The 24,119-nt window shown below is 34.3% G+C and overlaps 1 protein-coding gene across 2 annotated transcripts in view; it reads left to right on the top strand.

The window, feature by feature from the left end:
* LOC149540889 (aldehyde dehydrogenase 1-like) overlaps positions 1-24,119 on the top strand; it is a 200,839-nt gene that overhangs the window by 63,170 nt on the left and 113,550 nt on the right. For both annotated transcript variants that reach the window (XM_089799753.1, XM_089799752.1), the window contains exons 5-7: positions 7,769-7,858; positions 7,974-8,147; positions 8,254-8,391. In XM_089799753.1, coding sequence (XP_089655879.1) covers positions 7,769-7,858; positions 7,974-8,147; positions 8,254-8,391 — 402 coding nt within the window. The remainder of the gene's footprint in view (positions 1-7,768; positions 7,859-7,973; positions 8,148-8,253; positions 8,392-24,119) is intronic.

Here is a 24,119-nt window from a genome sequence, read left to right on the forward strand (position 1 = left end):
TTTACATACCCTTGTCTTCAACTTCAATAGCAGGCTTGGTAGTATTTCTCAATTTTACTATTTCATTTTCCAATAGGATATTCCTCTGCTCTAAGACATCTGTCTTTTTCATTTCCTCTTCATAAAGTCTCCTTTTATTCACATAGCTCTCAAAAGCTCCATATAATTGTTCTTCCAACACATCAATTCCATTCTTTACTAGCAATGATGCTGAAGTCATCAACCCATAAATCTGACTACTTGATGTGGAATGAACATTCAAAAATATTACATTTCTACTAGGGGAGTCTCTGATTTTCATAAGGGTTGGATTTTTATTTTCTAGAGCCAAGATCCATATTTCCATTGTCTAAGCATCAATGCTATGACCAAACCCTCTCAATTCTCCTAGTGGATTTACATCTTCAAAAGAAATAATATTTTCTTGTCTCCTCATTTGATCCAACAAGAATGAGGAACTGATTTCTCATCCTAGAAAGATAATAATATCACTTCTTTTAATCAGTTCTCTTGAATCATCAGTAGTTAACTTCTCACTCTCAAGATCATACTCTTATGGCCTCTTGACCATCTCTACTACCTTTTCATTAGAGTCACCTAGTTTTAGTTGCAATGATAATTCATTGTTTTATATTTTGAATAAGAAGAGATTCTTCTATTTTTATGAAGTTTTCATCATTCATAAATTCTCTAGCCTCTATGATCTTGTAATTTACCATTCTAACCTTTAACTCCAAATTCTTTTCTTTCTGCTCATCCTCAATAACGTATCCCATCAAGAAACTTTATCTTGCATTATTAAAGTACTAGCTACTCCTTTGCATAATTTACAAGGCTTTATCTTTTTTTTTTTTTGAGGAATCTTAACAATCTTTTATTTCTCTACTCTATTGAGCCCCAGTTGAGATTTTAGGTTGTTCTTCATCATCACTCACTTCCACTACAATATTAGGTTTGGGGGATTCATGATTAACTCTATTTTTTATCTCCTCTGGAACTTAGGCTATAATTTTATCAAAAAATTTAATGCACTTATCAAACCTAGGCCAATAGCCTTCTTCATGATAAAAACACTTAAAAGATGGGTCAATTCTCTTCATCTCTTCTTCAAAACCCAATATGTCTCTCCATTTTATTACTCTATCTCTGCACACATTATCATCCAAATAATCTGCAATCACATCCTCTTCCCATAATCTCTTTCTTAATGGAAAGTTATATCCCATCATTTGTTTTGAAGCATTCTTAACAACATCACCAAGATCATATGTTCATGCAAGGGCAGTTGGTTATTTATAATCACTAAGAAATGCATTAGTTTTGTCAATTATATTTTTACCAATTTCAAAATCCCCAATCTTAGAACATATACATAAGAATGTTCCCTTTTTGAAAATTCAGCCCAAATACTCCCTATTTAATGATATCAGCTACTAGAAAAATTTAACAATCCCTAACCTTTTTGGAACAAATTTAGGTAGGATATGTGGTGGCTAAGGGCACCTAAAAAGCCTAATGATTGTGTAACTTTCAATTAGAAATATGGTTCCCTAGTCATGCCCTAACTATTTTCCTTCACCAAAGCACCTAGAGGGCTTAATCAATTTCCTAACATTTTTAGGAACCCTTTCTACTATAGCTCCCAACATATTTAAACTAGGGTAGAAAAAATCATTATAAAATGAAATGGAATTTGAATAAGGGTAGAAGCTTTGCTATACCCTAGTCCATCATTGTATAGGAAGGTTTTCTCCCAATTCTTCTATGCCTTCGATGAAGCTTGGATCAATGTATCCTACATTCTTGTATAGAATCAAATGCATCAATAGAGAATACTGATGAAATTTGAAATTCTCTAAACCTCCCTCCCAGGCTACAACAATCTCATCATGAATGCGATTGGCTATGCAAGTGACAAAATCATACCCAATGTTGGTGTGTGGGTTCTAATTATTCAATTCAATGATGTAGAGTCCACTAGTAGCATTCATAGTGCCATTTGAACCTAAGACCTTGCTCAAACCAAAGACTGTATTCTGAAGATATCTTTGGAAATTCCCTAGAGGCACAAAATTTCCCAGTTTCTTTGGTATATCTCCTTGTTTCTTTCTTGATTTTGGAATATGTCTCAACATGGTCCTACTAGATTATAAATTCTTATGGTTACTAAAATTCTCATCAAATTTTTCTAAGTTAATTAGAAATGACATAGGTCCCCCTAAGTCAAAAGCTTCTATAAAAGTCTCCTTATCTAGTGCACATAGTACACTTATGTCTTTCTTATGGAATGCTTTACTGATAGGATTGTATGCTTTAATCGATGCCTTCATCAAATCAACATCAACAAAAACCTCAAGCACAATTAATTTTCCCAAATTCCTATTTCAAGGGTTAGATATAGGGATGTTTTCTAACCTATTCTTATAGAAGTACCAAAAAAATTCATTCCCATTTCTATCTAGCACCTCTACATCTCTATAGAAATTGTATGGGTCCCTAAAATCATGGTCATTTATGGATTGAGGGTTAGATGAACTTGGTGGGAAATGCAGCCATTCTATAGCAAAAGGGCTAGGGCTTTTCCCTTTTGAAGAACTTGACAGAGCTTCTTCAACTTGAGCTTGTGTAATTAACTCTCCTTCCTATTTCACCATTGTTTGAAATTATCACAATACTACTAAACTCTATCTGCTAGGATTAGCTCTGTAACTTCAACTCTACTCTATAATTTCAAACACTCTACAACTGGTAATAAAATTCTAGCTCTCTTTTACCTTTTATCTCTTTTCTAAAAATCAGAGTGTGGCTTTAATGGTATTATGACCCTTTTTCTCCACTTCTCAGTGACTTTATGACTTTCTTTACTTTTGGCCATGACTACAAAAAAATGGTTACCATAACCATTTTGCATCCTTGCTAGTTAATTATCAAACCAACAACATCTTTAGCCCACAAAGTAGACCTATACACTTATCTTTTCTTTGCCATGATATTTTCCTATTCATCATATAGACTAGTGAAGTAGCAAGACATGCTACTTAACCTTCTTTGCAACATCATAACAGATAAGGGCTTACCATTCAACACCGAGGAGATATAGTGTTAACAACCAGAATAAACAACTATCACTTTGTTGCAACCCAAAAAACAAAAATTTTCACAACTATTCAACTAACTGTCTTACTAACCACAATGACCTAGAAATTCGTATCATGAATGGTCACTTAACCCTTTATCACAACATCTGTCTTTTAAAAACTTATCATGGCTTAACACCTATGAAGGTGTGAAAAATTCTTATCTTCTCATTACAACATGTCACCTTTGCTCACCTTTTATCCTTATGAAGTAGCGATACCTCTCTTATAGACCTTATCGCAAAGTATCCATGGTTTATGACTTAACATCTTTTAAATTGGTGATGCTAAGAACACCTTACATTAACCCTTTCACTACTTTACAATAGTTAATAATATATCATCCTTAACCTGTACGTTGATGTGAACACTATTTGAAAGCTAACTATCACTCTTTTCATAGTTTCACATCCATAAACCCTAATTTGTTATTTAACCCTACCATGATGTGATGACTAGTTATCCCCACTTCTCCACTCTAATATCACTTTATCTTTAACTATAGGAGATGTAGCGATAATTTAAATCTTGACTACCATGGTTACATTTTGCAGCTTCACAACTTAAAAGTCACTATGCAAAACACAAGTTGTGACCTTATGATTTTAAGCTTCTCTCCACTTCACAACCTTAACTATGATGCTAACCATGTTACTTATAGTATGAACCTTGTAACTAACTACTTTGAGACATTTCCACCCTCAAAATGGTTAGACAACATAATGGAGAGATCAAGAAACCAAAAGGCTTTCATGACTTTGTAACTTAAAACACTTAAGACCACAACCTCATAACATATGAAATAATTGAACATTTCGATGGATGATACTCAAACTCAAGTGTCAGAAAGAAAAGAAAGGAATACTAAGACAACCCATGTTTCAGCCAGCTTCTCACTTAAACCTATTACTTTTTTTGATGAGATGAGCAAAAAGGATAATTCCCCAATTACCATTTCTTCCCCTATTAAGGAAAATTTGAAGATTTCCTCTAACCCATGGGTGCTACAGGATAAACCATAGGGACAAGAAATGAAGGAGGTTGTTGCAAAGAAGGTCATGGAGCATAAAGAGGAGACTGACGTGGTGGAGGAGCATTACATGAACCTGGAGAAAAGGGTCAAAGATTTGGAGGAGAGGTTTTTCACCTTCTCCAAGTTTGGACTTAAAGTTACTCATGCTGCTGCTACTACCCTCCAATTGCTGGCACAGGAGAAGGAGGAAGCTAGCTTGGACATGGAGGACAACAAATTACTCTTTAAGTTTCTTGCCGGTGACTAGGCACAGATTCTACTTCATGTAAGGGGAAAAGGGAAAAAAGAAATCTAAGTCTTTTTTAGTTCTGTTCAGTTATGGGGATCTAAGGATCCAAAGACTTTATATTATTTTATGGTAGTTATGGTTTTGCTAGTAATCTACTGTATTTAAGATTTTATTAGGCCTAGGTAGCTAGGTTGTTTCCCTTTTGGTTCTAGCTTATTTCTAGTTTATGGTTTAAGTCTTTGCCAGCTGGTACTCCTGTTCTACTTGTCTGTTTTTGTTACTAGCTGGTAATGTGTTGGTTACTAGCCTTTTGACTGTTAAGGGCCGACCCCCTTGTTTTTGGTCACTTTTAATTTCAAAAACATATGAAATAATCAAAGAACTTAGGGATATCGAAATTTATACATATAGCCAAAGTTTTATCATATCCCTATTTATTATTTTCATACAAACTCATGAATGACCTTGCAAATGATAAGGTACAAGCAAAAATTTAGGGTTTATTCTTGAGAAATGACAACAATTTAAGAATCCCTAAATGTGAAAATAAGTTTTCTTCTTAGTTTTCACAACAAATTAAAATAAATAGCTCCATGACAATTCAAACTATCACTCATCAATTGTTATCATCCATACATTTTGAATAATCCAAAAATTAAACTATGTTGGCCTCAAACTTATTCTTTCACAAATTGTAAATTTTGTTGACACTCAATCATTATTGTGTATTTCTACTCGGTCAACACTGTGCAGCTTGGCCTCTACTATTCTATCTTGTTTGTCTTTAACTAACTTTCTTGGTATTTACAATGCTTGCTCACTACTACATTTCCTTCTTTAACTTGCTTGGCCATAGCTATTACTTGGCTAATACTATTTACTTTGCTAATTCTTAAGTTCCTTAATCTTTTTCTTCATTAGCCGTGTAAAGATGTCACTTGGTTAAGCTTAGTGATTCACTCAATTTCTTTTCTTCTCTTATATATATCAACTCAATTTTCTTCTTCACTTCATATAATGATTAAATAATATATCATCTTGTCAAAGACTAATTGATCAAGTTCCCATTTTAACTCCAACACGCTTACTCCACTTTACTCAACATCTTCACTAGTTCATCTAGTTATCTCTCTTTTAAATTCCTCTTCATCAATCAATAGATATGACACTCCACTATTAGTAAATTATCTCTAGAAGATTTGACATCAATGACAACATAAAAATTGTTCCAATTTTAGTTTCCAACATTAATTTATTTTCTTTGAATATATTTGGCCTTTTATTTATGTTGTGATAATGTAATACAATATACCAGAATACATGTCTCTTAAAAGAATGTCAATGTACCTTTTTTTAGGTCTTGTGCATGTTATACCAAACATATTTTGTACCATCAATTTTAACACAAATTAAAATTTACAAGGAAAGTTTCCAATCCTATGTCACTCCCATTGTGTATTTATGTGTTTTGATGTACCTAGAACAAGTTTTTCAATTATTATTAGTGCATTTTTGGGATGTATGTACCTATTCCATTGATGTAATTCATGGAATTAATTAAAAGACATGAAAGTAGTTCACTCATGCAAATAATACATTATTGGATTTGATAAGTAGGATATAATTAAGAAACTAATGACAAATCAATTGTAAATTAATAAGGTTTTAAACCTTGGAATTGTTTTGGTGTAGTATGGGTGGTATGAATGACTCTATTTCCCTATAGGTAAGGCATTGGTCTAATGAGGCAATATTGGTATTATATTTGTCAATATTTACAAAAAATATTTAAAAAAACATGACCCAACTTATTTTGTAGTTTTTACTAAGAGAAATGGTGTTTTAATCTCACACTCCACTTTGATCTTTGTTAAATAGATAGTTAGTTGTTGTATAACATTTTCATTATGTATACAGTGTTTAAATGAGAAAATATTCTATAAATGACCTATCCAATATGGTTGGAATTATATGAAATTAATTTGAGGTCATAGGTATACCCACCTTGGTGTTGTAGAGTCTGAAGTGAAGAAGGATTTATATTTGAGTTCTTGTCATTTGGTCCAACTGTATTTGAATGCCAACAACAGGAGCTAGCTACTTCTTGGCTTTTTGAATAGGTAGTTTGGTAATATCTTTACATGTGTAAACTCTAAAAAATTAGGATCTAGGTAGTGTGATCAATATAATGGATGCAATTTAAAAAATCATGTATTGTTATTATTTATAATAATATTAGCATTTTCTTTCTTCAATATTATATCCATATTTAAGTCTATAGGCTCTATTTTCATAGTGTCAAAAATGTGGTTGAAGCTATTCATTGTATATTTCTTTGAACTCTTAGTTATTTCCATTTCACCTTGTTTACTACAAACTTCTCCCCCTTCTGACCTTTCCCAAAGGTTCTCAACTCCTACGATCCTCTCCCTCCTCTGAATCATAGTTAGCTAGACAAGCATTTTTACCTTTGTGTATACATGCCATGTGGCCAACATATGGGGTCTTTGTAGGTTTCTTTCATTTTTTCTTATATGTTATCTATTGGCTCATACTTCCCACTTAAAACCTCTTGAATGAATAATTTAGGCTTTTCGGATGAGAGGGAGGTATTTTTGCTTCTATTAGCATTTGAACATATAAAATATTTACTTTTTAAATGAAAAAGTTTCATAGAAATCATAAATGGTGTGGGAGCTCCAAGACACCTTAGCCTAGATGATAAGTTTGGGGCATAGGGATAGTGTATATGTGTATACACTTCTTCTTAGTTGATTTGGGAGTAGTAATGGTGTTGGTAGGTTGGGGATCTAAAATTGGGAGCTTCCTAGACAATAATGGATTTCAATAGACAAAGAACCAAGTGAAAAGTATATAATCTTTATTAAATCCTACTATAGTAGAATCATATTGTTATCCTACTATCATAGAATCATATTAATACACTTTAAACTATCCTTATATAGTCAATTATTTCATTAAGAAAAATATGGATCCATGATAGAAACAACTAATCATACTAAAAACCACCATGATCAACAACCTTTTGTGGCTCCTCTTCTTGGTGGGTAGCTTTCTTGAATCTCTAGGTTATCTTATCATATTTTTTGAGACTTATATATCTGATATTTTTATCCATCTTGACATCTATTGCTAGGATATACATTTTGTAGGATTCTTTTTTTTATTATATAGAAAATACCTTTTTAGTAAATTTACTCACTTTTATAAAAAAAAGCAATAAATTTTTTTACAATTAGTTATTTGTGGTTATTAAGTATTTTAGAGCTATAATGTAATAAAAATACATTATTATAGTCTAAAATAATCTATACTTAACAAAGTAACAAATTAATTTATAATTTATAGGTTGGAATACCACCTGGTGTTCTAAATGTCCTCTCTGGATTTGGAGAAACTACTGGTGCATCCATTAGCAAACATATGGATATTGATAAGGTACATATATTTGCCTCAATGCCATTCTTGTATTCACACTTAATCATTTTTACTTAAAGTTTATATTGTTTACCCATTTATATTGAAATTAATTAATGTTGTTCATATTATGTAGATTGCATTTACAGGGTCCACAGAAGTGGGGAGGTTGGTAATGTTGTCAGCAGCAAGGAGCAACTTGAAGGATGTGACATTAGAACTTGGTGGAAAATCACCTCTTATTATCATGGACGATTTTGATATTGACAAAGCTATAAATATTGCTCATCATGCAACATTTATGAATATGGTATGTTTAAATGTCCCAAAAACTATGATGAAAATAATTTCAATAATTGAAGGAAATATATCCCTTTTACAATAAAAAATTTAAAAATATTATTTACATGTGACAGGGACAAGTATGTATGGCAGCTTCAAGGGTCTTCGTTCAAGAGAATGTGTATGATGAATTTTTGAAGAAAATCATTGAAAGAGCTCATAAACAAGTGGTGGGGGATCCATTTAAGCAAGGAGTTCAACATGGTCCCCAGGTACTATACTAATTTACTATTCTTGTACATATAGGACTCACTTGGAACTAATTAATATTAGACATACTAATTTACAACTCTTGTATGTATAGGAATCAAACATCATTTATCCTTTTTCTATTTTTACAAAACAATGAAAGAAGAATGGTTAACATAAAAATATGGCATGAGGAAAAAATGAGAGACGATGCAAGGAACATAGGTGCAAAGGGAAAAAGGGTAGGAAATTATGGGGAAGAGACCCAATAGATAGAGGATGATTCTCAAAAAACAAATACATATATGATATTTTGAAAGGAAAGTTTATTAACCCAAACAAGTGGGCAATGAGGTAGATTGGAAAGTACTAAAGGAATATTTTCAAGAAAAAACCAAGAATCATTGGAGAGACAATATGATAATTTCCAATAAATAGATGATATATTAGGGACAATACATCAACTAAAATGGGTATTTGAGAAAGGAAAATGGGTTGAAAAAAATGGTTTTCATTCAACATCTACAATACATAACAAAAGACCATGCCCATCACATAGATGGGAGGAAAGAGGTTGCAAAGTAGAGAATAATGTTGTAAATTTGGTTGATGATGTGGAAATACCATGAAGCCAATAAGTTGTGATAGATTGGTTATACATTGGTAGTTGAGATTAAATTTTTTTAAGTTGTGTATATTCATTGGAAAATATGGAAAAGAAAAATGTTCTTTGTTGGGTGCAATTCAAATATTGAATTAGGAATTAGTAAGACATTTTTGCCAAGCTAATATGGATTTCAAGTTTAATATTTTTAGGTTAAGGCGATGGACTAACCCTAATATTGAGATGTCTATTTATATGGCATAATTGTATTTTTTCTAAGTGTGTAAGTAAGAATGAGATCAATAAGGGTTGTCTAATCAAACCAGTAGTTGAATTTTTGTGAGAAAATATAGATAGTAAGTTGAAGTAGATCTATATGAGTAATGATTGAAGTGCTAATTATAGATCACTCTTCTTGGTGAATCCTACTAGTATCACAAGTTTCAAAAGCCTCTAACAAGGTGAGAAGGATTGTAATAGGTCTAAAGTTAATTCCTATAACCAAGTGACTCATTAATCTAAGTTATAAAAAACTTTAACAAGGTTACTTGTAATATGGTAAAGATCTTAACATGTTCAAACTAAACCCCTTGACCAAGTGGCTCCTAATAGGGTCTTCTTTTAACTAGGAATTGGTGTAAGCTTCTAGAAGGACCAAGCATTTACAATGTATATTTCCATTTAGTGAAAAATACTGGTGGGTATCAATTCCTATTATGGTTTTTCCCTTTGAACAAGGGTTTCCATGATAAAAATAGCCCTAATATTGAGATGTCTATTTATATGGAATAATTTTATTTTTTCTTAGTGTATAAGTAAGAGTGAGATCATCAAGGGTTGTCTAATCGAAGCGGTAGTTGAATTTTTGTGATAAAATATAGATAGTCAACTAAATTAGATCTGCTTGAGATATGATACTAGTGTTAATTCTAGATCACTCTTCTTCATGAATCCTAATAGTATAACAAGTTTCAAAAGCCTGTAACAATGTCAATTTTAACAAGGTGAACATGATCTTAATAGGTCTAAAGTTAGTTATTGTCACTAAGTGACTCATTAATCTAAGTTATTAAAAACTTTAACAAGATTACTTGTAACATAGTAAATATATTAATAGGCTTGAGGTAAATTTCCCTTAACCAGATTACTCCTAACATGGTCTTCTCTTAACTAGGCATTGTTGCAAGCTCTTAGAAGGGCCAAACACTTAACAATGTGTATTTCAAAAATGTGCAAAATACTTGTGGCTATCGATTCCCGTCATGTGTTTTTACCTTTGACCAAGGTTTTCCATAATAAAAATAACCTTTGTGTTATTGTGTTACTTGTGTGGATATTGTTTTTGATGTTTCATTGATAAGTTCACAAGTTAACATGAATGAATGGTTAAATGTCATAACATATTATGGTTGTTAAGTATTGTGAAGTTTGGTTAAAGTTTGAATCTAGTTGATTTTTAATTCACCCCCTCCCCTCTTAGTAATCTAGAACCTTAATTATATAATCCAAATAGCCTTCATAAAATATCTCCAAATGTTTTGAGATCTTATTATTAGTCTTATATTCTATCATAGGTGTCATTTCAATATTAGCCAAAGAAATTAATAGTGCTTCCTTTGGTATGATATTATATTCAACTTTCCTTCTTCTCTTGGGTAGTAGATGTAGTAATATTTAAAGAATGAACATATTGGTTCTTGGTAATCTCCTAAGAGTTTTTCAATGATGCATCTCAATTGATATTCCATGTGAACCAATGATGCAAAATAACCATACATGATATAATACTTAATGAACACTAATGAATTCTAGATAAGACATAAAATCATCCTAAATCACACACCTTAAACATGAAATACCTCTTATGCCTCAACCATCCACAATAGTACTATAATTATCTTGTCATCCAAGAACATCAAGAGCACAAAATCACCAATATAAGTCATTGATTTCAAGCACCACAATCAATGTGAACCAAAACAATAATAGGAGAACAATCTATAAACACCCACAAGCCATCATAAAATACCACATTGATGGGGACACAACCCAAGAACAAAATGGACACAACAGAAAAAGGAAAATTATATTAACTGAGAAAATAAGCTAGTACAAAAAGTACAGAGAAAATAAACTTCAACGCTGCCCTAAGGGCTTACAATAGCATAAATCTGGAGATAATTTCTCCTTTCAGTACCTCCTCTCAAACTCCACTCTGAACTGCCTTTTACAATGCCAGAAATCTCCTTAAATAGACCTCGGAGGGTTAAGGACTAGGAGTACATTCTAGAAAGTGCTAGTAGGCACCCACCGACTAAATAGAAGGTTCTGAAAGATGCGGTAGAAGTCGATGCAAATCTAGAAGAATCCAGAAACGGTAACCAAACTTTTGGGAGGCATAACTTTTGAACCGTAGCTCCGATTGACGAACCGTTTACATTTTTGAAAAGCTCTCGAAGTGCTCTATAGCCCTATGGACAAGCTTCACTCATCCGCCATTTTTTGACCCTTTTCAAGGTCATTTAATGCCCATAACCTGACTTTGAAGCATTCTTAGGAGGTCTCCAAAACCCAAAAAATTGCAATAACTTTCAAACCGTGGGGCCTATTGAACTGATTCTTTTTCTGGAATGCTCTAAATCATGATTACATTCATCTGGCCAATTCACACCTTCTAGTTTATCGAAATGATGGCCCAAATACATGCTCCTATTTTTTCAAGATTTTCAAACGCAATAATAGTGGAACTGTGAGAGTTGGAACCTTTATTTGACCCAAATGGGTATTCAAAAATGAAAACACATCAAATAGAAACTAAGTCTAAGTACATTTTTTTGGGTGACATAGGATTGCCCTTATACCTCTAGATGCTCCTGCATCAGACACCCAGGGTAGATTGAAAAGTGACCCTGTCACTTTATAAATGGTAGAGGAAATCCCAAATGGGAAACCTCAGCTGCTGAAATCCAAGTTGAGTCCTCGATAGGCCATCCTTTGCACTTCCCCAAATACTCTTCATACTGCCTATTTCTGGTACTCCTACCCACACGATGATCTAGAATGTCTTCTATCTCCTCCTTCTTAGAAGCAGGAATTGGACATGGCTCTAACACCAGCTCCTCATCTGCACCATCATCATGATACTCTGTTAAATCTGTAATGTTGAAAATGGGAGAAATTTGAATACCATCTGGCAGCTCCACTTCATATGCATTTCCTGAGTCATGTTTCTTCAAAATTTTGCAGGGGCCAAATTTCTTCATTTTCAGCTTGTTGTAAGTACCGGCTGGAAATCTTTCTTTTCGTAAGTGCACCATGACTAGATCTCCTACTTGAAATTCCGTAGGTCTACTCCTTTGATCAGCCCTAGCTTTATACTCTTGATTCATCTTGGTAATGTGTGCTTGAACCTCCTCATGTAGATGCCTGATACATTTCACAAATTCCTCAGCTTCAGTACTTGTCCTCTCCCCTTGTTCTATCTTCGTCAGCTCTGGTGCAGTCCTTGGGCTACTCCCATATACAATTTGGAATGGTGATTTTTCAGTACTCCTATTTACAGAGTTGTTATAAGCAAACTATGCCTGTGGTAGAATCAAATCCCATCCCTTGGGCTTATCCCCAACTAAACATCTTAGCAAATTGCCCAAACTTCTGTTTACCACTTCTGTTTGGCCATCAGTCTATGGGTGATGCGTGGAACTGAATTTCAAGTCTGTTCTCAACTTTTTCCACAATGTCCTCCAGAAATACCCCACAAATTTAGTATCTCTATTAGAAACTATACTCCTTGGAAGACCATGTAGTCTTAACACCTCTTTGAAAAACAAGTCTGCAATATGGACAACATCATGAGTTTTGTGGCATGGAATGAAATTTGCCATTTTGGAGAACCTATCAACCACCACGAATACTGAGTCATTATCCCTTTGTCTCCTTGGCAATCCAAGAACAAAATCCATACTTATGTCCTCCCATGGCCTTGATGGAACAAGAAATGGCTGATACAGGCCAGTATTGTGACTAAACCCTTTGGCAACTTGACAAACGTGGCATCTCTGTACAAACTTCTCCACATCCTGTGAAATTTGAGGCCAAAAATAATGTTCTCTAAGAATGGTAATGGTCTTATCTCAACAAAAATGTCCTGCCATCCCTCCACTATGTTTCTCCTTAATCAGATTTTCCCTCATGGAACTCCTTGGAATGCACAATTGTTTACCCTTGAACAACATGCCATCCTAAATCAAATAGTTTAACCACTTGGTTCTATCTACAACAACAAGTTCTTTACAAGCTTTCCATGCTTCAGCATAGTCAGGATCCTCAGGGTACAAATTCTTGAGCTCATCAAACCCAACTACTTCAACCTGCATTACTGTAAGCAATGACTGTCTCCTACTTAGTGCATCTGCAACCCTGTTAGATTTTCCACTTCTATGCTTCAACATAAATGTATAACTCTGCAAGAATTCTACCCACTTCATATGCCTCTGATTCAATTTACCTTAGATATTTAGGTACTGTAATGCCTGATGATCAGTATACAAAACAAACTCCTTTGGCAATAAATAATGCCTCCATTTCTTTAAGGCCTAAACTATTGCATAGAACTCTTGATCATAAATAGAATACTTCTTCTTTGCATCATTCAATTTTTCACAAAAATATGCAATAGGCTTACCTTCTTGGCTTAATATAGCCCCAATAGCGCTGCCAATAGCATCATAATCCACCTGGAACACTTTTCTAAAATCTGGAAGTGCTAACACAGGCTGTTCTATTACCTTCTTCTTTAGCAACTCAAAACTTCTCACAGCTGCTACACTCCATTTGAACTCTTTTCCATCCCCTCTTATTGTATCAGTTAGGGGTGCACATATGCCACTGAAATTCTTAGTAAACTTTCTATAAAAACTAACCAAACCATGAAATGATCTTACCTCAGTAGCAGACCTTGGAGTAGGCCATTCCAAGATGGCTTTTACCTTCTTCAGATCCATTTTGAGACCTTCAGGTGATATAACAAACCCCAAATAGACTAACTCCCTTTTTGCAAAGATACACTTCTTCAGATTAATTAACAGTTTCTCTTCCCTTAGCCTTTCAAGGACACTACGAATATGCAGTAAATGTTCTTCCAAAATCTTGCTGAAAATTAAAATATCATCCAAATAAACAATAACAAATTTTCCCAAGAACTTCTTTAGTACCTCATTCATGAATCGCATGAAGGTGCTTGGGGCGTTCATCAATCCAAAGGGCATGACTAACCACTCATAAAGACCCTCCATGGTCTTGAAGGCTATTTTCCACTTATCTCCTTCTCGAATCCATATCTGGTGATAACCATTCTTCAGATCTATCTTTGTAAAGTACTGAGCTCCACTCAAGTAGTACATAAGATCATCCATCCTTGGCAAAGGAAACCAGTACTTGATGGTTATCCTATTTATAGCTCGAGAATCTGTACACATCCTCCACTCTCCATCCTTCTTTGGTGCAAGTACTACAGGTACTGCACATGGACTTAGGCTCTCTCAAATCAAGCCCTTCCTCAATAGCTCCTGAACTTGTGTATTTAGCTCCTCTATTTCAGTAGGAGTCATCCTGTGAGTAGCCTTGTTCGGCAAACTAGCTCCTGGAATCAGATCTATCTGAATACTAATTTTCCTTATTGGTGGAAATCCATCTGGAACATTATCAAAGATAATATCTCCAAACTCCCCTAGTAAATCTGAAACTTCAAGTGGTATTTCACTACTACCTTCTTTATCTTTCCTAGGAATCAAAGCATAGCACATATGCTGATGTTTCGTGCCATCTAAAAACTTCCTTCCATCAACAAGACAAATCCTAGCATTGCTACATACCTTTTCACCTTCCTTTTTCATGGGCTTCAATTTGTGGCGACCTCCATCCTTTGTCAGAGAGTATGTGTTTGCATGTCCATCATGCACTGCATGTCTATCAAATTGTCATGGTCTACCCAACAATAGATGGGAAACATCCATCGAAATAACATCACAGAGAACTTCATCATGGTAACTTCCAATTTTGAATTTTACTAAACATTGTTCACTTACCAGGACCCTATGTTCATCTTTTTCCCAAGCAATCCGATAGGGCTAGGGATGTTTATCCCTCTTGAGCTTCAACTTAGAGACCATCTCTTTTGATACCAAGTTATCAGTGTTACCACCCTCAATGATCATGTCACAACATTTATTTTCACACTTGCATCTGGTACGAAACAAACTCCTCCATTGTCCTAGTTCAATCTCACCACTTAGTAGGCCTCTTTCGTTTACCAAGGTCTCTCCTCTTTCTGCATCCTCTGAATGTGATGATTGTGCATCCTCATCCACATGAGCAACCCTAGATTGGCCCTCAGTTCTCCTATCTGTCCTTCCTTGTCATTGAGGGCATTCAAAGGCACGATGACCTTCTTCATTGCAATGGAAATAGGTACCATGGAAGCCTCCTCTTCCTTGTCCATGTCCTCTACCTCTTCCTCTCTGATTTCCAAATTCTTGGTCACAGGGGCGGTTGAAACCCTCATTCCTCTGGTTCTTGCTAGTACCCTCATCTTCATTTTTCTTTTGGGTTTCATTGCAGCCTGCAGATGACCTACCACTTCCCCTTCCTCCTTGAACGCACCCTCTTTATCTTCCTTCAAACCTTTTATTTAGCTTCTCGTCAACTCATAGGGAAAATTGGTATGCCTCTTCAACGCTGGTCATTCTTACCAGACTTAATTCCTCCTGGATGCTAGGTCACAACCCACTGATATAAGGAGCAACCTTCTCCTTATTTGCTTCTACATGCCCCACTCTAATCAAGAGTCGATAAAATTCCTCTGTATATTCTTGGACTGATCTTCCTGCTTGCTTTAACCCATGCATCTTCTTAAACAAATCAAGCTCATAGTCCACAGGAATGAACTGCTTCTTCAATTTGTCCACCATGCGATCCCACCTTGTGATCTTCTCCTTTCCTCTTCTGTTTCTTTCTAATTGAACCTCTTGCCACCATATTTTGGCATGGCCTTTCAGTTTGGCCTTTGCAAACTTAACCCTATCTGGGTCCCTGATATCCTCATACTCAAAGTATTCTTCCAGTTCATTGATCCAATCGATCAACTCATCTGGTTTCAGATTTCTTGAAAATAAACCCACTTCAATTGTAGGTCTTTTCCCAAACTTAGTAATGGTCCTAAAAACCCTTTCTTCTGCATGATTCAAAACTTCCTCATCAAATTCCTCTTCTAGTCCCATTACTTCTTCTTCATTGTCATCCTCACTGTTGTCACCTGTGGCAACACTTGCTCCTCTATGAAGCTCCTCTTGCAATGCCTGCACCTGCCTTTGGAGGGCTCTAACCTCCTCAAGATTAATAGCTCTAGCCCTTCCACCACGCTCTCTTCGTGGAGGCATCTTCAAACTCGAACCCATAACCACACAGTCTTGGTGCAAACTGCCTCACATTCGGCGCTCTGTCTATACACTCAGGAAAACCCGCTCTGATACCACTTGATGGGGACACAACCCAAGAACAAAATGGACACAATAGAAAAGGGAAAATTATATTAACTGAGAAAATAAGCTAGTACAAACAGTACAGAGAAAATAAACTTCAATGCTGCCCTAAGGGCTTACAATAGCATAAATCTAGAGATAATTTCTCCTTTCAGTACCTCCTCTCACACTCCACTCCGAACTGCCTTTTACAATGCCAGAAATCTCTTTAAATAGACCCCGGAGGGTTAAGGACTAGGATTACATTCTAGAAAGTGCTAGTAGGCACCCACCGACCAAATAGAAGGTTCTGAAAGCTGTGGTAGAAGTCGGTGCAAATCTAGAAGAATCCAGAAATGGTAACTGAACTTTCGGGAGGCATAACTTTTGAATCGTAGCTCCGATTGACAAACCGTTTACATTTCTAGAAAGCTCTCAAAGTGCTCTATAGCACTATGGACAAGCTTTGCTAATCCCCCATTATTTGACCCTTTTCTAGGTCATTTAATGCCCCTAACCTGACTTTGAAGCATTCTTAGGAGGTCTCCCAAACCCAAAAAATTGCAATAACTTTCAAACCATGGCGCCTATTGACCTGATTCTTTTTGTGGAATGCTCTAAATAATGATTACATTCATCTAGCCAATTCACACCTTCTAGTTTATCGAGATGATGCCCCAAATACATGCTCCTATTTTTTCAAGATTTTCAAATGCACCGATAGTGGAACTGTGAGAGTTGGAACCTTTATTTGACCCAAATGGGTATCCAAAATTGAAAACACATCAAACAGAAACTAAGTCTAAGTACATTTTTTTGGGTGACATAAGATTGCCCTTATACCTCTGGATGCTCCTGCATCACACATGGACATCCACATCATCATAAATATCTAAAAACATCAAGATCATTAACCAAACCTCAAGAAAATTGATGGTAACCAATGTCAAGAAAGAAAAATATCTTGTGAACATTGAAATCATGAACAATTGAGTTACAAAAATCAATTTCCTATACACATTACATAGATCCACATATAAAAATATTATAATGTAAAGCACTATTGAACATTGTCACACTATCACCACTAAATAATTGAAAATAAATCTAAGTATAAAAACTAATAACTCACTCAAATCTTCCCATGAACCTATAAAAGTTGAATTGAATCCACTACAAACATCCCTCTATCAAAAATCAAAAAACTCTAATATTCAATATTAAAGCTACAAAAAATTAATGAACTCACTGACATCTCAGGAACACTACCAAGGGAAAATAAATATGTTGATAGAAATGACACCATGACTCCCAAATATGTGGTAGTATATCTTATAAGAAAAAATATGAACATTATTCCAAAAAAATCTTAGAAAACAAACTTAATACACTTCATTTGTTCTTCAACTATTTTCTTCTATATTTCTTTATGTGTTTATATAATTTCACATCATTCCATTCTTCATCTCTTTCACACCATACTAAATAATATATATATGTGTTTATATATATTGCAAACATATTTCAATTTGGCATAACACACCTCACTAATGAGTTAGATATAATTTTACATGTGTCATCTTAATGCAATATACCATACATTGTTTCTTTCATAGGCCAACTTGAAAAACTTAATTAATGATGCCAACTTGAAATCACACATTTCATGAATATCAGTTCCTTGTTCCAAAATCACAAGACTAAAAACATCCATCTAAAGAATTATGTATGTACTGATAACTAGTTTTATCTTAGAGACATAAAGCATCTAGAAAAATGAATATTTGGTCCAAGTACAAAACTAATCAAAAAACCAATACACATGCCAACCTAAATGTAGAGGCATTTGATAGACGAAATCATATCATAGGCCTTTTTCTATGGAAATTTGGTGCCTTTATCATAATAGTAGAATACATTCATTTTCAGGTCAGATATGAAGTTCCTTGTTGATATATAGTTATATCCTTTTGTATGTTATAAAATGATATTTATTTCTTGAAAAATAAGGGTCCAATATATATTAAATGACCTCCTTTAGAGAAATTTCATATACCTTGAAAGACATAGATCTAATTCCTCCAAAAAAAAAAAAAAGAGTTATCTATGAGATTTCCCTTTGTCAATTTTGTTGGAAATCTGAACTTGAACCATTGTTATTGTTACTAAATAGTTTTGTCCTTTGGATAGAAATGCAAACACTGACTCAATATGCTTCAAAAGAAGAACAAAATGCACCAAAAATTGGATAGATTATCATTTTATCGATAATATTCCTTTGAATTAAGAGGTATAGCTCCCTTGTAAAGATATTTGATGAATGTGATATCTGCTTATGTCTTTAACCTGAAGACATGAAAGATTTTTTGAAATTCATCCATCAATATGGAATGAATGTGATTATCAAATTAACACCTAAAGAGGAAAAACAAATAAATAACCCTATGATCACCTATTTGACTTTCCACATTATAGACGAGATAGGAAGAGTTGCAAAGATCATTATACAAAAGCATGAATACATAACCACAAGAATACATATATCACATTCAACATAGTAATAAAGGACTGTATCTAAAATAGAAACAAAAGGACTCAAAAATCCTTCTAAATCAAAAACACAATTTAGATGATTGCAAAATCAAACACATTTATATCCCTTATTATTTCAGAAACATGATAAAACAAAAATAATATTGCTCTATCCCCCTATTACAATCAATCTACATAAGACAAAGCTCCTTCCCCTATCACAAAATTGAACTATCTTCTCCCTTGTTATAGCAGTTGTAGAACTTCTCGACTAGAAAAGAAGAAGAACCTTGTTACAATAGAACTTCCTCTTTTTAAAGATTTCATCCTCCCCTTGCTAACTGCACTAACTTCCTTTTCTTTTGGAACTACTCCCCAATGGTTTCTTCCCATACAATTTTCACAAATGGCTTAGGTTACAATAATAATTAATTCTTTAAAAGAATTAATTATTTTAAATTCTTCCACATTTATCTTACCCGCCTTTACCTTACCAATTCACTTGTTTTCCCTTTTTCAATGTTAAGTGCAATAATCATTTAGCACTTTACAAAGAATTAATCTTGTCCTTTGTATTTTCTCGTTTCCACCCTCACATCATAAAATTAATTAATTCTTTTTTTTAGAATTGACTATGTGAGAGATTGACGTTGGTTTAATTTAAATAGATTATTTAGTTATTTTGTATTTGATCTTGATAATATTTAATTCTTAAAAGAATTAAATAATATCCAATGCAAAATAATTTTTAAATAATCATTTCTTTTTAAAACTTACCTTATTTTTACTTCTCACATAGTTGAATGAAGAGGGGAAATACTTAGGGTTTCAAAGCCCTAGGCAACATTGACTCTTTCTAGGGGTTGCATTGTGTGCTGGGATGCAAAGAACTCTAGCATCTCTATATGTTGCATTCTAGTGCCTTGATCATTGGGTCATAGAGTCAATATTTGAACTAGCAAAGTCATGCAGTGATGGTTCAGTGATGGTTCAACAACTCTTGGTGCAAATAGAAGTGCTTATAGTAATGAGTCACCTATAAGCCTATCTGCATCATGTAATCTTGTATAGTCTACTTTACCTGCTACATATTGACCAACTATACATATCTCTCCATGAAATCTTCCACACATGTAATGTGTAGCTGATACCACTGGTAAAGGATTTTATTTTTTTGATGTCAAGGCCATGCCTTACACTCTGTAGCAATGTTTTGAAAATGAGAGAGAATTTCCTCCTTAGTTTTGCGGTTTATATCTAGTAAAATAAATCTCTCATTCTGTATCTTTAACTAATCATCAATATTGCGTACCATAACACCTCTGAGTGTAAGTTTTGCTCTATCACCATAAAATGGCATGAATATTTCTATAGCCTAATTATAAAGAATACCACTAGCTCCACAAATAGCTTCAAATATTAGAAATGCATTTTCACATTTACAAGGTTTAATAGGTAGATCGTCATTAGCCAAAGTAGTTGGATGGGTACAAATTCCATATTTCAAATCACTATATGTGCTCCATGTGCCATTGCAATACTGTCTCTAGAAACAACACATGGATTTTAAATACTTGGATAAAGGAATTTGAATACATACATTAGAATTTGATGTTGCCACTTGGGTTTGGGCTTCCACTAGCTGTCATCGCATCTACTCACCATTTTGCACTTATTAACCAAATTAGAGTTCACATTTTAATCTTGACATATCATAAACCTCAAATCACGCACAAAATTTCTGGTGCACTATCATTTTCATTGAACCTCTTTGTTCTCAGTTAATGATCGTATTATTGATCATACCATGTGCATCATCATGCATGCTCTATAGTGAAATGTCACAAACAAGCTTATTGAGAGACTCCAAACTTAACATTTTGGATGATCACAATCTTCAGAACCTATGTTGATTATATTATCTCTATGACTTATTACCTACTTGGTAGTGGTAATGATTGTACCTTTATGATTATGTAATAGATAGGATATCTCCTTAGCAATTTTCCATGGGTGTAGGAAAGAGCCGAGTTGCAAGGTGAGACTCACTGTGGTACATGCAACATTGCAGCTAACCTCACTAACATCTTCAATTTTTCTTTTGTTATATTATTCAAACCACCATTTATCCATACCACTGGTTTCTTCATTGGCTAGGTTTCATTATTCATGCTCATTTTCAACAATGTATCTTCATGATATACAATGCCTTATGTAGCTTCCTTCAAGGACATGGAAGTGAAACACAACCAAGCACATATTTCCTGCTACCACATCTGTCACAGTCGGCCAATCTTCCTCACATATTTCATATCATTGGTTCACTTAATATTGTTCTCTCAACAATATTAATATGTTTTGCAAATAACCATACTTGTGTAGGGGTGAATCGGGTACATGGTGACATTAGTATACTATGTGAAAGATAGAGTGAAGGAATGCATAATATTTGCATTAGAAGTATCCCAAATTGATTCTTTTCAATATTGTTCCCATCTTCCTCTAAGTGCACAAAGGATGTTTAAAGCTTCAGTGGCCAGTGCAACCTCATTTGTATTAGTTCATTGGAGTAGCAATAACTTTGTGTATGCTCAATCCACCATCATAGGCACTATTCTAATGACTTGGTTTTTTTTAGGGCTTTCGAAGCTCCTTTTTAACTCTCATATCTTCATTTCATTTAATTTCCTTTATTATTATATTGTCAATCCTTTTATTTTAGAAAAGAAAAAGAAAAGTGAGCTCTTGCTCCTATAATGAAGGGATATGACCACTTACGAGAGATATTTAAATATTGAGCTTATCACCTTGGAGATCTATTGGAGCATGAGCACCAGCTAAGAACAAATCATCTCCCATCTTATTCTACCTCACTTCTTTTTATCTTTAACTCTATACAGGCTGCAACCATGAATTCTCGATAAAGAAGGCATATTGTTCCAAATTTTTACTTTGGCCCACTATTATACACTGACAAGTGAAAAGGCCAAATAGTAACCAACTCTAGGTAAAATATAACCCATGATTTAATGCAGAATGCTCTCGAGTCTCCAACCAATAGATATACTCCTTTTCCAAAGATATCCTTTTAACTATAGTTTGGCATCAAATTTTTTGCTCACACATTTCATTGATGACAAAGATGAATATTATTCCATTGTACCAACTCATCATCATTTATTTTTCAATGAACCCTAATTTCTTGATGTGTAAGCAAAAAAATATCTAGAGCCCATGTAGTTTGAAAAAAATATTGGCTCCATTAATGAGAAGAGCCATGAGCTGCTTGTAGAGAGGAAAAGAGCAAGGGAACACCAAAAACACTAAAACTACTAGCACCACAAAAGTGAACAAAGAAAACCACACCTAGCCACAACAAAAACTTTATGTACAAAGAGTAGGGCAAGCAACCCATGCTTAGAAGAATGTACTGGCTGCTCATGGAAAACCATTAACTGGTTGAGAGAAGTATGTGCTAGTGTGAAACAATGGTTGGTGTGGAAGTGAGTCCATTCCTAAAAATTGGAGAACAACCATTGAAAAGAAAAACTCCATAGCTATAAGATTTTTGAATAGTAGGTTAAAACCAAGAAGCCAGCTAGCATTATAGCTCATCAATTGTGGCACTTCAATGTCTTATTGAACAGGTTGTTTCTTATCAGCACTCTTGACATCTTCCATGAGATTATTGGCAAATAAAATAGAGTCTTTATGGTGATAGTCTTTCTTAAAATTATTGAATTGATCACCCACATAGTTCTCATTTAAATCTAGAACTTCTTCAAAGATTCAGGTTCCAAGGATCTGTCTATGAAGTCTATCTCAAAACAAAAAGATTCTAGCACAGGTCCAAAATCCATCAACCCATCCTCATAGTCAAACCAAAATATTTCTAATTTAGGTTTTGTACATGGAATTGGTCTGGGGCTGAAAAAACTTTTCATTCATTTCGATGTGATCAAACAAAAACAATTCATAATCAACTTCAATCTTTTCTTGTGTATGCTGATCTTTCATACCCTCCTAAATAACATCATTTGATGAAATATCAATAGTAGTCCCAAATATGAAAGAATCAAACTCTACATTTGAAACATCCTTTGACATGTTTTCATTTGATCTTCCACCTTGCAACCCTTGTTCATTAGGAGGAACATCTAGGCTAATCATTGAGTCAAATGATTGGGAGACATATTCATCCTCAGACTCAACATGTAGATGGTAGGCTCCAGCTACACTACAAGAAGTACTTTCACTCACCAGAGGGATTTGAAGATCTTTATCATTGAAAATTGTTAGACTTTGATAAATAGGAGGTGTTGATTTAATTGCTTTGAGAATGAACCTTTTTTATTTAGGCTTTATCTCTAGATAATTCTACTTTTCATAGAGATAAACTCCTTCTTATGCAATTTCTTTACACTTCATTCCAATTAGAATCATATCATCATCTAAACTAATAGCCTTCCTTTGTGCATCTGACAATGTTTTCACTTTGAAACAAAGAGAAAAAAATAAATTTTTGTTTGCATGGCAGCAATGAAAACACACAACTGATTATTTTAGTTGGTTGGCTAGTTGAGGGTATCTTACCAATAGTTCTATTGAATCTATCAATAAAATCTCTCATGGCTTTCCCTTATTTGATCTTGATTTGAAAGAAATCAAATAACAATTTAGCTACATCAAGTGTAGGCATAAACCTCTAAAGAAATTTCACCTCAAGGTCATTCCAACAGGTGATGCAACCATCCAAATTTTTTTGGAGCCAATCTGTTGCACTTCCAATGAGGCTTCCAACAAATAATCTGACAAAGACATTCTCCTCTTGCAAGTCAAGGATCATGCAAGCAACTATAAATGCTTTGATGTGGTCATTTGGATCCTGAGTCTTGTCTCTAAAAAACTTGAGAAGGTATTCCCATGATCTTTTAGGTAGGGTTGAATACTGGACCAAGGTAAACAGTTCGATCTAAGCCCCCCATGGCTGAGTGGCAACCAATGCCATAATATACACCAGACTTCTTCAACCAAATTTGATTAGAGTCACCAACCTCCATCCTTGGGGAAGTAACCTTCAGATTTCCAAGAAAAGAAA

This window comes from Cupressus sempervirens, chromosome 9 (assembly GCF_028749045.1).
Source record: "Cupressus sempervirens isolate cs-2001-9-10 chromosome 9, ASM2874904v1, whole genome shotgun sequence".
NCBI lineage: Eukaryota > Viridiplantae > Streptophyta > Pinopsida > Cupressales > Cupressaceae > Cupressus > Cupressus sempervirens.